The 14,255-nt window shown below is 34.6% G+C and overlaps 1 protein-coding gene and 1 long non-coding RNA gene across 3 annotated transcripts; one reads left to right on the top strand and one right to left on the bottom strand.

Annotated features, from left to right (window-relative positions):
* Positions 1-309: 309 nt before the first annotated feature.
* On the bottom strand, positions 310-3,254 carry LOC108205791 (uncharacterized). Of its 2 annotated transcripts, XM_017375863.2 has the most exons (3): positions 3,069-3,245; positions 2,855-2,940; positions 310-1,582 (listed from the first exon to the last, which is right to left on the bottom strand). In XM_017375863.2, the coding sequence occupies exon 3, from the start codon at positions 1,567-1,569 to the stop codon at positions 529-531; it is 1,041 nt and encodes a 346-aa protein (XP_017231352.1). In that variant the 5' UTR covers positions 1,570-1,582; positions 2,855-2,940; positions 3,069-3,245; the 3' UTR covers positions 310-528. The 2 variants fall into 2 exon arrangements, with proteins under 2 accessions (XP_017231352.1, XP_017231351.1); XM_017375862.2 differs by lacking the exon at positions 2,855-2,940 and having other exon boundaries at positions 3,069-3,254.
* Positions 3,255-11,868: 8,614 nt separating this feature from the next.
* LOC135150150 (uncharacterized) lies at positions 11,869-13,828 on the top strand. The gene is made up of 3 exons (XR_010288447.1): positions 11,869-11,973; positions 13,178-13,237; positions 13,606-13,828. It is a non-coding gene; the product is annotated as an uncharacterized LOC135150150 (long non-coding RNA).
* The last annotated feature ends 427 nt before the right edge of the window (positions 13,829-14,255 follow it).

Raw genomic sequence — 14,255 nt, 5'->3', positions numbered from 1 at the left:
TTCAATGGATCACCCCAACGCAACGGCTAGTGAATATCTCAATCTCAATTCTCAAACAGATACAACGGTGTTTTTATAATATTACCGTTATATGCAGAATATGTTGATATTTGTTAAAAATATTTATGAGTGCGGTCCAAAATGTGCATGATCGGAACGGTTTATGTATCATATTATTTTATAGGTGTTTCAGTACATAATACTGGGACTCATCTCTCGATTGCGTGTAACTGACAGTTTGAACTTAACAACAGACTTTTCTAATTATGAATCCAGTATACACTCATTAATCTTACACTGACAGCAGTCTCGATAAAAAATCGTCCTGTAACATAAATAAACCGAATTCTTCTCATTACATCCTTGACGGAGATTGACATTAACCCAATCATAGCAGAGTAAATAAATTGTAGCATTTGTTCACATTCCACATTCTAGAATTGTAATATTTCAGGGCGTCAGTCATTGATGATAGTAGTAGCTAAACTGAAATTAAAATTGAAGGTATCAGGTGGCTGGCAGGGTTGATCAGATCTCCCCAAGATAGATTTGTTTATCACTACCACAGGATCCAATAATAGGTTCATTAGGATGGAAGCAACATTCGTTCACAGATCCCGTGTGGCCAGGCAGCTTATACAGTATACGTCGAGTAGTCGTGTCCCATATATACACCATCCGGTCAGCACTGCCAGCAGTGACCTTGCTACCATCAGGTGACCAGCCACACTTTAACAAGTTCTGCTCGAAGTTATGCTGATGACCATCCATTACCTTCACACAGCGATTCTGAGGAGCGTATGGGCGCATATCCCAGATGCGGAGAGTGCTGTCCATGCCATTGGTGAGAAGATAAGAACCATCTGGACTCAACTGCATACCAGTTATCGTGTCCTGATGGCCTTCAAGTGTCATGGTAACTTCATTCCTACGGAGATCCCACACCTTAACATTGTTGTCAATGCCACCCGAGTAGATCTTATCAGAAGCATCAGAGAAACCGACTGCTGTTATTTGGTATTTGTCCGGAAAGGTCTGGATGGCACCCCGCTGTCGCAGATCCCAGAGTTTGGCAGTGCCATCATCTGATCCGCTGACAGCAAGGGGAGGACCCCGACGGGAAGGACAACATGAATTCACACAGAAGGAGTGCTCAGCCATTCTTTTTATCTGCTTTCCTGTTTCGACATCCCATGCTCTCAGTGTCTTGTCAGCACTAGCTGAGATTATTTGTGATCCATCAGTAGTCCACTGCAGGTCAAGAATTGCATTTTTGTGACCTTTGAGTACCATGAAGTTCTTACATTCACCATGGACATTCCACAGAAAAATTTCTCTGTCATGAGACCCAGAGGCAATCACATTTCCAGTCGGATTAAATTTCATAGTGTATACGGCACTCTGATGACCAGTCAGTAGCATAATTGGCGACTCCAAGTTTGATGTTCGCTGCTTTCCATTTGACCTGGAGGCATGAGAACCACCATGTGGAGCAGTAGATAATTCCATAGGTCTGGGGCCCATCAGAGACAAAGAACTTTCACCATCTCTGTGCAATGCTTGCATCATGGCTTCTTGCTTACTGGAAAAAAAAAAACTAAATGATTATAATCAAATCACATGTCAGCAAAAAAAAAAAAAAGGTAAATCAGATCATATTACTATTGAATACAATATACAGGTGTTATGACCATAGCATAAAAACAATGACTTCAACCTAGGTTCAACAAGTTGCCCCGAAACTATAAAGCTTAATATGCAGACACCAAACTTTGTAAGTTGCAACAAGTCTCAAGATTTTACCGATATCATATATTATTAAGAGAAACACAAAAAATCAAACATGAAGAGGAAACAGCTGGATCAAAATTTATAAAGGTCACCAACGCACAGTTTATATGTAAACAAGAAAATATTATGTAATTTCAAGCAAAATGTGCAGATGTCAGAATCAACATGTGTATATGACTATCAATTTACATTTATCAAATAGACTGAGAGCATGTAGACCTACACGCCTCTTTCAATATGTATACTGCATAAATACTAGAAAGAAATAAAAATCATTTAATTCAAATTATAATATAATTGCATAGTCTATATGTATTACAAGGACATAGAAACAGGGGTGATTTAAGATGGTAGAAAAAAAATTCTTACTTGTCTATCTTAACAAGGGACATACTAGTTCGCTTATGTTGGCTATAATTCTGAATTTCATAGGCAGCAAACTTAAATCTGACAGGTCAGATGCATAGTAATATAAAAGATCCAAGATCATAAAATACAGGATATGATAACATCAATGAAAAATCTGCAATTCAGAGACAAAAAAAAAAACAATTAAGGTTGAAATAAAGGACCATACAGTAAAATCCATTGAACTACCATCTGTCTTAAGGCAGAATAAATTTACAGATAATGCGCAGCAAACAATTAATTGCAAGTAAGAGCAGAGAACGACTAAGGAGGTGTTTAGTTCGTGGTTAATTAGCCCAGTTAACAGGAATCGAAACCTCAATCCCATAAATAAGTGTTTGGATTAGTTATTTGGTTGCATGACATATGAACCCTAACCCTTTTAGGTGGTTAAATTATACTCATCTCACCTCTTGGGTTTCCATACTATTCTCATTCCCATTAACCCCCATTCCCATTCCCATCCAAACGCCCTCTAAATTTAAGTAGGGTAGCCGATTGTTAATACACACAAGGCAATAATGAGGCCGAATAACAGGAATGGGAAATGCAATCCCACCCTCTAAATCTAAGTAGGGTAGCCGATTGTAATACACACAAGGCAATAATGAGGCCTAATAACAGGAATGGGAAATGCAATCCCACTTTGAATTACTTATTTAGTTATGACTTATGCGTGATTCGACTGAATCCACTTTACTACTACTGCACACTCGTAATTGAAGCTGAATCATGGGGGACCTGTAAACATAAACATAGATACATCTCAAGCAACTCCACGAATCGCAATTAAATTACAAGACAAAGAATAATACAAGTATATGGGAATAGATACAGTGTAAATCAATTGAAAAAAGAGGGGTAATTACCTGGACGGAGCTTTAGGGTTTTAGCAGAAGGAATGAGCTAATCTACTCTGTTCTTCAGATATGTGCGCTCCGCTCCTTTACCACGACAATTTACACTACTCGATTCCAATTTGTTGATAATTAGGGCTTCTCTCTTTCTTTTGTTTAGGTTCAGCCCCTTTCACCCTTTTTCAGAAAACATACTCTATTCTTAAGTGAATATTATATTTTAAATTACACTTTAATATTAGTTTATTAATTATCATATTTATGATTCTAATTCACATAATAAAATATAAATAAATTACTGAAAGTAGCACATAATTTTAATTATGAGAAATAAACTTACTAATTATTTTTATTCACTATACAAATTGTCAAGTACCAAAATGTTTAAAAAAAGATAAATAAGATTAAAATATTTTAGACAGAAAAAAAGGCCTAGAATTACAATTTCAATACATAATTCCCCAAATGTCAGTGTCCAGGAAAAAGGTCCGTCACTTCCAAACTCAACTTAAGTGGCGTGTAATATTTTTCATAAAACGCAACACGCAGTCACGTTTTGTGTTTTTATTTTTTTAATAAGTATAAACATAACACGAAATTGTGTTTTACTGTCTTGAAACGTAACACGAAATTACGTTTTAGGTATTAATTTATAAAAAATACTTGAAATTAACAGTTATTAACATTTTAGGGTTCACGTTTTGGGTTTTTAGAATGATTTATTTATATACTTGAAATTAAATTGGCAACGGTTAGGGTTTAGGAGGCCTTAAGAGCAGCTCCAATGCTGCCCCCATTTGGGTGCATGTAACCACGTGATTTATAAAAAATACTTGAAATTAACAGTTATTAACATATTAGGGTTCATGTTTTGGGTTTTTAGAATGATTTATTTATACTTGAAATTAAATTGGCAACGGTTAGGGTTTAGGAGGCCTTAAGAGCAGCTTCAATGCTGCCCCCATTTGGGTGCATGTAACCACGTGAAAACTAAATTCGCCAACCCATTTCTAAATCTACGCGTTGGACAAAAATTGAAAAAGTGGACACGGCCAGTAAAGTGGCTACGACCATTCACGCAAGTTTTGTTTTTATATTATTACTTTCCTGACAGGCACTGTATTAATGCTTCATCGACTTTAGCATATGAACGTTAGAAAACAGGTAACATATATATTTGTAACGGTTACTTTTTTACTCCTATATATAATCATCCTATTATACATATTTTCTACTTCATAAAAGTTTTAATTTTTCTCTCTCAAAAAAATGAATCCAAATAACCCTCATCCTCCAAATTCTCAAAATCCAAACCCTCATTTTCCATATCCATATCCAAAATTTTATTTTCCAGACCTCAAAATTTTAATTTTAATTCTCAAATCCCAAATTCTCAAAACCCATTTCCACATTCTCAAGCTTCTCAAATTCCGTTTCCATATCCTCAAAATTCTCCTTATCCATTCTCATTTCCTCACTTTTCAAATTCACAATTTGAAACCCAACAATCACCCGTCAATATCTAAAATTCTCTAGATTCGCAAGTGTCGGCCTTTGGTAACACAAATTTTGTAAATTGATGATTATGAGGAAACCGAAGATGTACGTGAAAATACTGGTCACTGGACGTGGGTTGAAGATAAGCTCTTGATAAGTGCATGGTTGAACGTGTCAATTGATCCACTTATCGGTACTGATCAAAAAGCCGAAGCCTTTTTAGACAGAATTAAGCAATATTGTGAAGACGACAATCCCGTCGTCATCAAAACAGGAGTTATGAAACGTATATTCAAAACACTATACAGATGCGTGATAAACAGACACATCGTCAGCTACAAAATGACTTGGTTGAGCATATCTCGCAATTTCATGTTAATCGTTAATTTTTTTTAATTGTAATGTTTTAAATTCAACGCTTTCTTGTGTCATTTATTTAATATAATATTTTCCTTGAAATTGGTTTTTAATAATATGATTAACTACGTGCATATTTTTATATTATAAACAATCATGTTATTATAAATATAATAAAATAAGAACGTAATAGGACCTGTAAAGTTGGTACATGGGCTATACAAATTGGACCAACTTTAGCCAAAAAAAGTTCAACGCCCAGCTGTGTACATGTGTCAAGCAGTCGGGTCACGGAGGTGTGGTAAATGGCCACAAGCGTTGTGGCTGCTCAAAGACCATCCACAATGTTGTGGACATGTTTTCCTTGAATGGGCCCCATTTTTATACCACCTCATCACAAACCGTCCACCGTATAAAAGCGTCCAAACTCCTGCAATGTTCCAGCCCATTTGCTTTAATTTGTAGGACCCATTTTAGTTATTTTTATTGTTTCATATTTGTAGTTAAGTTATGTATGCTATATTTCGTTAAAATGTTTAACTTAACTCAATGGTAAAAATCTAATTATCATATTTTGTGTTTATTTTTTTAAAATTTTTATTAAAATGAAAACATATCATGTAATTAAAATGCATCATATTATTAAAAACTTAAATAATAAAATGTTACATAAACATCATACAAGAAAGCATTAAATTTAAAAATTACAATATAAAAATTAACGATTGTTATGAAACTGCGAGATATGCTCAATCAAGTCATTTTGGAGCTGACGATGTGTTCGTTTTATCACACATCTGTACGATATTTTGAATATACGTTTTATACGGGATAAAAGGTTCTCACCTAAATTTGGTTGCATTAAGTCATTTGTTGCATCATCATAAGTTGGTAAGGGACCAAATTGAGTGGCGTACGTGTCCCTCTCGTCTTCAACAATCATGTTATTCTTTTCTCTCCTTGTGGACGTGATATTGTTTTCACAAATGTTGCCCATTCATGATATATTCCATCTATCAAGTAGTAGCCCATCTAATAATTGTTCTCATTGATAGGATAATTTACCTCTGGAGCACGACGTTGTAACACTTCATCAAATACTGGTGATCTGTCTAATACATTTATGTCATTATTTGATTCAGCAACTCCAAAAAATGCATGTTATATCCATAGATCAGATGAAGCAACCGCTTCCAGTAAAATTGTTGCAACTCCTTTGTGACCCCCACATGAACATTCCCTTCCACGCTTAAGGACAATTTTTCCACTGCCAGTGCATGCAGTCAATGCTGCCCACCATACCAGGAAATCCACGAGCCTCGCCCATCTATAGTAGATCACGTTCTACATTTTCTTATAAGCGTCTTCATAACATAATCTAAATTTCCGGGCACCTTCATTTATGCGTTGCCACCTTTTTCTCATAGCTGCAGCTCCTCTCTTGATGACACCGGGATTATCTTCCTCGCAATATTGTTGAATTCGGTCCCAAAATGCGTCGGCTCTTTGATCAGTACCCACCAGGGGATCAATTGACACATACAACCATGCATTTATTAAAAGCTTATCTTCAGCCCACTTCCACAGTCCAGTAATTTCTCGTACTTCTTCAGTTTCCTCAAAATCATCATTTAGATCAATAAAATTTCTGTTATTAAAGGCGGGCACTTGTGAGCGTGGAGAATTTTTGAAATTAGTAGGTGATTATTGAGTTTCAAATTGTGAATTTGAAAATGTAGGAAATGGATACTGATATGGAGAATTTTGAGGATATGAAAATGGATATTGAGAATTTTTAGAATGTGGAAATGAGTATTGAGAATTTGGGGTTAGAGAATAAAAATTTTATGGATTTGGGAAATAAGAATTTGGATATGGATATGGAAATTGAGTGTTCGGATTTGTAGAATTTGGAGGAGGGTGATTATTTGGATTCATGTTAATTTTAAGAGAAATTTTAATTTTTTAATAAGTAAGAGTGTGAATAATAAGATGTGAATATTATGTATTTATAGAAAAAAAATGTAACCGTTAACATATTAACGTTACTTTATCATTTTAACTACTCATTTCAATTGTTTCTGTATCTTTATAAAGTAGTTGCAGCATCTTTCACTTTTTGTATTAAAATAATATAAATATTGCAGGTTTCATAGAGTTGTCTAAGGCCACCATGTTGCCCATGACCGGTTTTCTAAATTTCTGTCCAATGCTAAAAGTGTACATGTGAGGTGCCCAGTTACTCTTTACGTACCCCGAGGCACAATATGTCCATGCATTGTGGATGGTCTAAACCGTAATTAATTTGAGATTTTAGGGCCGTGGGACCCTAAAGCTGAGAAACCAAATTAAAAAATTAATCTAAAAACATACATTAATAGTTTTTAATATTTTAGTGTGCATATTTGAGTTTTTGAAAGATTTATTTATACTTGAAATTAAATTGGCCGATGTTTACGGTTTAGGATTGAGAGTTTAGGGCCTTTAGGCCCTAAACCCTCGAGCCTAAACCCTAATTAATTCGAGACTTTGGGGCCGTGAGGCCCTAAAGCCGATGAACCAAATTTAAAAATTAATCTAAAAACATATATTAATAGTTTTTAATATTTAGGGTTCATATTTGGGTTTGAGAATGATTTATTTATACTTGAAATTAAATTGATTTTAAAAAAACTAAAAAAAAACAATATTCCAAACGCAACTATAAGTAACATTTATGTAACAACCGTGAAATTTTCAATTTCCTAAAAATGCATTTATTTAATTTAATTATTTATTGTGTAGAAAGACTATTTTATTAGTCACGGATTTAGATTATAATGCGAGAGGTATTAATTAAAATATTACAGTTTCGAGAATGCTAGAAACATGTGGGTTATATTGTGTGGGCCGGTCGTTAATTTAAATATGTATATTAACGAGGGAGCTGCGTCTATACGAGAATTATAGTAGACGTGATTATTTATTTACTGACTCGTGAATAAATATTACGTTTTAGCCGAGATGATTATTTTATCTTTATTATTTTATAAATTTGAGGATTAGCCAGAAAATATTAAAATAGTTAATAATATATTTATCTAATTATTTTGTACAATATTTAATTATTTTATATTCACGCTAATTAGAACCGATACAAGAATAAATAAGTCGAGGGGTTAAGTATTTTTTTCAGTCTCGTTGCTTTACCCGCAAGCAAATTACTTGGTGCCTAAGTAATTTGACTCGGGGCCTAAGCAAGAGGATAATTAGGAATAATTTATGGATTAATTAGAAAGATAATTACAATTAAATTGTAGTATAAAACGCAGAAGAACAAGAGACAAGCGGTGTCTTCTTTTTGCAAAGTGAGTGAGGGAATTGTGGAAAACAGAGGCTAGTCCGTAATTTTGGAAAGAAGCATTAAGTTTCTGTTTCATCAAATAAGGTAATCACTCTCTCCCTTAAACACACAATATTCATTTAAATTCATTTAAATAGTCTAGACTATACTTATGGTAGGACACTCTTTTCTTTTCATTAATATTTTACTAATGGTGTACATATCAACATACGCACTTATTGAGCAGAACCAATTTTCTGATGAGAAATGAGTATTCTTGCATTGATACTTGATGAACTGATGATGATGCTTCCTTATTGGAAGTAAAGCTAAACCAATTGTTTAGCTGGCCGGGATCCCAACTTGATGAATTGATGAACTTATCGTGCTTGAATACTCATACTTATACTCATCTTGATGTGTGAAAATGTTTTGATGACTCTGATGAAATATTGATTTGGTTCACCAAGTTTTGTGAATAAAACTCAGTTGAAATGTACGTATATGCTTACTGAGCTTTATGAGCTCATCCCTTTTTATGTACTAACCTTACAGGGAAGAATTCTGGAGAAGGATATTCATGCAAGGGTAAAAGTGTGATGAACCGAAGTGCTAGACTTGGTTGGATTTGCAAGTAGAAGTATTATGTAATCGAAAGAAATATTTGTGAACTTCTAGAAGAGTGATGTAAGACTCTGATGTAAGGTTAATTATGCCTTTAAGTTATATTAAGTTTGAGATTATGAAGACATATTTCGGTTTGTTCAGTAGAATGGCACCCCCGGGTCGGGTTGCTGAGGTCATCCCGGGCCGGGGGCGTCACAGGTGGTATCAGAGCTATAGGTTCGAGAATCGGCAAAAATAAGGTTAAGACTTTAGACTGATGTGATTTTAAGTTAAGAGGTCTGGGGGATATATGGATCTTAGTTGTGAATGTGCGGAATATACTATGTGTTTAGTACTTACTATGGTTGGAAACCTCAGAGTTAAGAGACTGTAGATCGTGTTGAGGCCAAGCTATGGCTAAGAGAAATAAAGAATATTTTTGAAGTAGTTGGTGTGGAGGAGGATAAGAAAACTTTCTTAGATGCTTATATGCTTAATGGAGAAACTAATTATTGGTGGGAAGCTAAGCAAATAGCAGAAGAGTCTAGTGTGATATCATGGACTAGATTTACAAAATTATTACTAGAAAAGTATTTTCCTAAACACATAGAGAATCAAATAGAGCTCAAATTTCTAGAGCTGAAGCAAGAGATTATGCCAATAGCTGAGTAAGAAGCTAAGTGTATCGAACTTTCGAGATTGATTCCGCATTAAGTAAATACGGATGAAAAGGAAGTTAGACGTTTTCAGCCAGGCTAAAAGCTCTGGATTTAGAATAGGGTTGCTATCCTTTAGATTACTATTTGTGCGATGTTAGTGCACAAAGCTGGTATCGTTGAGTTAAGTTGTGAGTTGTTTTAACAAAGAGAAAGTCGATAGGAAGCGGAAACCCCCGCAAAATAATCAAAATGTTGGAAAGAAACCTTAGGATCATAATATGAAGAAACCTTCTCAGAAGTAAGAGATGTCGCGAGCAGAGAATAAGTGATATACAAATAAATCAAAGGTTTAGATCTTCATAGACCGCGAATGTGTTAGAAAAGAGACCCCGTTGCTCGAGTATAAGATATGTGCCTCAAATAGTAAAGAAAAGTCAATACCCTTAGCAGAAGCGAATGAGTATAGAATTAGTTGACCAGGAAATAATTACGGTAAATCAAGTTTGTCCAAGTTATGAGATAACCGTTCAAAAACAAATCTTTGAGATAAATCTTGTTTTCTTGATATTTCTTTAATCCGATTGGGATGAACAACCCTAATTATAGGGGACACAAGGTATACCTGTCTGTGTGATAGGAGTTGGATGGGACGCCATCACTTGTGTGTGTTGTGATTACAAGAAGGTTAACAACCTTTAGTAGTGTCTTAAATTGGACACGCAACACTTAGTTCATTTGATCATGTTGGTCTCCCAGTCATCTTTTTATTTCAAATGAAAGCTATTTTGAAAAATCAGTGATCGGTGATTGCCACTGTGAAAGACTCCTATACATCCAATAAAGTTCTTCAAATTTTTATTTCCTTTGAGTTCCTTTGAAAATGCTCAGATTTCAAATCCTTTGATTTTGTCCTTTTCAAAATTACAATTTGTTTTAAGAAGATATTGTATGATGACGTAAGATCCAGACCCTGGATTTGAATGATGCCACATCGATTATTGGGGGATAAATAAGATGACCATTTTTGATGATTTGTTGACTAATTAAAGGAAGCATCTTACTTTTCTAAGCTAGACTTGAGATCTGAATACCATCAATCAAGGATGAGACCTAAAAATGTACCTAAGACGGCCTTTAGGACCCGACATGAACATGATGAATTCTTAGGAGATGTTTTTCGGATTTACTAATGCACCTGTAGCAATTATGGATCTTATGAATATGATGTATTCCTACGTAACATGGAAAAGTAATAGTATATGTTTCTAGGTAACTTAGGGACTACAAATTGAGATATCGTACCCATAACCTCGAAATTAGTTGCTTTAGTATTTGCTTTAAAGATTGGCAACATCACTTGTATGGTGGAAACTGTGAGATATTTACAGATTATAATAGTTAAAATACCTGGTTACTCAGAAAAAGTTAAATATGAGACAAATGAGATGGTTGGACTTGATAAAGGGCTAGGACTATATGATTAACTGTCACTCAGGGAAAGCAAATGTAGTTGCTGATGAATTAAGTTGAAAATGAAGAGTTAATGACATGTCTTTATCAAAGGAGTTGATTAAGACAATTGAAAAGTTAAGTTTCAAGATTAAGAATTCAGAGCATAAGGAGGGAAGGATTTATGAGATGTTAGTGCAACCAGAGTTAATAGAAAGAAGTTACGTGGGAATTAGAAGACGTAATAAGAAAAGCTACCCAGAGTTGTTCAGCACCAATCGGGATTCCGAGGACGGAATCCTTTAAGGAGGGAAGAATGTAACAACCGTGAAATTTTCAATTTCCTAAAAATGCATTTATTTAATTTAATTATTTATTGTGTAGAAAGACTATTTTATTAGTCACGGATTTAGATTATAATGCGAGAGGTATTAATTAGAATATTACAGTTTCGAGAATGCTAGAAACATGTGGGTTATATTGTGTGGGCCGGTCGTTAATTTAAATATGTATATTAACGAGGGAGCTGCGTCTATACGAGAATTATAGTAGACGTGATTATTTATTTACCGACTCGTGAATAAATATTACGTTTTAGCCGAGATGATTATTTTATCTTTATTATTTTATAAATTTGAGGATTAGCCAGAAAATATTAAAATAGTTAATAATATATTTATCTAATTATTTTGTACAATATTTAATTATTTTATATTCACGCTAATTAGAACCGATACAAGAATAAATAAGTCGAGGGGTTAAGTATTTTTTTCAGTCTCGTTGCTTTACCCGCAAGCAAATTACTTGGTGCCTAAGTAATTTGACTTGGGGCCTAAGCAAGAGGATAATTAGGAATAATTTATGGATTAATTAGAGAGATAATTACAATTAAATTGTAGTATAAAACGCAGAAGAACAAGAGACAAGCGGTGTCTTCTTTTTGCAAAGTGAGTGAGGGAATTGTGGAAAACAGAGGCTAGTCCGTAATTTTGGAAAGAAGCATTAAGTTTCTGTTTCATCAAATAAGGTAATCACTCTCTCCCTTAAACACACAATATTCATTTAAATTCATTTAAATAGTCTAGACTATACTTATGGTAGGACACTCTTTTCTTTTCATTAATATTTTACTAATGGTGTACATATCAACATACGCACTTATTGAGCAGAACCAATTTCTTTTTAATAAAATGAAAAGCTGGGTTAGGGTTCATAATAAAGAATTTTGGGGCTTTTTGTTCAATTGATGGCTGTTGGTTAATTAAGAATGGGGGCTTGCTTGATTGGGGATGCAGAGTGGCTGAGAGGTGCGATGGGGGGAGTCCGGCCGGAGCTCACATCGGCGTCGCCGACGGAGCCACGGCGGCAGGAGAGAAGAACGGCGAGGGGAGGGTGGAGAAGAGTGGTGTGTGGGTGTGTGATTGTGTATATGTCGAGTGTGGGTGTCGGAAAATGAGAGAGAGGTTGGAGAGGAGAGGAAGAGTTGACGGAGGTGCGCCGGAGACTCCTCCGGCCGACGATGGTGTTTGCTGGGCAGAAAGAAAAAAAAAGAGAGATGAGGGAGATGAGTGTAGGGGCAGTTTAGTAATTAAGTATAAATAGTTCTGATAAACAATCTGCTGGGTATTTATTTGATGTCGGATTGTAAAATAAAATTCATATTTAAATTCCTTGTGAAAAAATAGATGGAATGGACTCTTGAATCACATGATTTGGATGAAAAATGAGAGAGTAATGCTTGGTCAAAGTTTGGCCATGAGTGTTGACTTCGTGGAGAGAGAAAGTAGATGGGTGTGTTGGAGAAGATGATGACGTGGCATCCTCTGATTGGTTAGAATATTGAAAATTAGTGTTTAATTAATTTGAGGGGTTAAATGATGGAATCAGTAAAAATGTAAAACATGAAAGTTTAAGTAAATAATATTTCGGATATAATGGTGAAGCCTAATTTTGGGTTCGAGAGATATTAAATAAATTTATATTTTGGTTGAGATAGTAAATAGCAAGTTCAATTGGTGGATTTAGTTAATAATTGAATAAAAGGAATAATTTAGAAAAAATGAGACTTTTGGGATAGTAACATGAGTTAGTAGGAATATTTTACTTAAATCAATAATAAGAGAAGAATAAATGGGAAATGATCTCAGTAATATTAAACGAGGAATTATAAGTAGAATTTACGAGATCGTTATTTTAAGATAAGATTCTAAATTTATTATTTTGTGACATAGAAGATTGATTATCTGGAAGGCGAGCTTGATTAGTCAACATAAATTGGAACGTGGTGCACTGTAAGTATATACTGTACCCTTCACTGTTGATATTTTGTGATGTTTCGGTGAAAAATTTGTTGATGATTTTCTGATGAGAAATGAGTATTCTTGCATTGATACTTGATGAACTGATGATGATGCTTCCTTATTGGAAGTAAAGCTAAACCAATTGTTTAGCTGGCCGGGATCCCAACTTGATGAATTGATGAACTTATCGTGCTTGAATACTCATACTTATACTCATCTTGATGTGTGAAAATGTTTTGATGACTCTGATGAAATATTGATTTGGTTCACCAAGTTTTGTGAATAAAACTCAGTTGAAATGTACGTATATGCTTACTGAGCTTTATGAGCTCATCCCTTTTTATGTACTAACCTTACAGGGAAGAATTCTGGAGAAGGATATTCATGCAAGGGTAAAAGTGTGATGAACCGAAGTGCTAGACTTGGTTGGATTTGCAAGTAGAAGTATTATGTAATCGAAAGAAATATTTGTGAACTTCTAGAAGAGTGATGTAAGACTCTGATGTAAGGTTAATTATGCCTTTAAGTTATATTAAGTTTGAGATTATGAAGACATATTTCGGTTTGTTCAGTAGAATGGCACCCCCGGGTCGGGTTGCTGAGGTCATCCCGAGCCGGGGGCGTCACAATTTAGACCGTAAAACACAACTTCAAGTTGCGTTATGAGTAAAAACGACAACCGAAGTAGTGTTCTGACCTAAATGCAAACCGAAGTTGTGTTTTGAGGTGACATGAAGTGCCATTTTGAGCGATCTTGACATTGATGGCATTTTCACTCCAAATGCGACATTATGGTCCAACACCCTTTTAAACACGCCCTAAACGACAAATTTTCAAATTTGATATTTATTCATAAGTTAAAATCTTAACTCATACTACATCTTTATGTCTTATCTAAAATTAAATAATATATTCTTGCAACAAAATAACATATATCATAGAATATATTTACAGAATTTTCCAACATTTCTAATTGTTTAGTATTTTTAATTTTTAAAAATTATTTTCC

Source organism: Daucus carota, chromosome 2 (assembly GCF_001625215.2).
Source record: "Daucus carota subsp. sativus chromosome 2, DH1 v3.0, whole genome shotgun sequence".
NCBI lineage: Eukaryota > Viridiplantae > Streptophyta > Magnoliopsida > Apiales > Apiaceae > Daucus > Daucus carota.
This window is presented reverse-complemented; position numbering and strand designations above follow the sequence as displayed.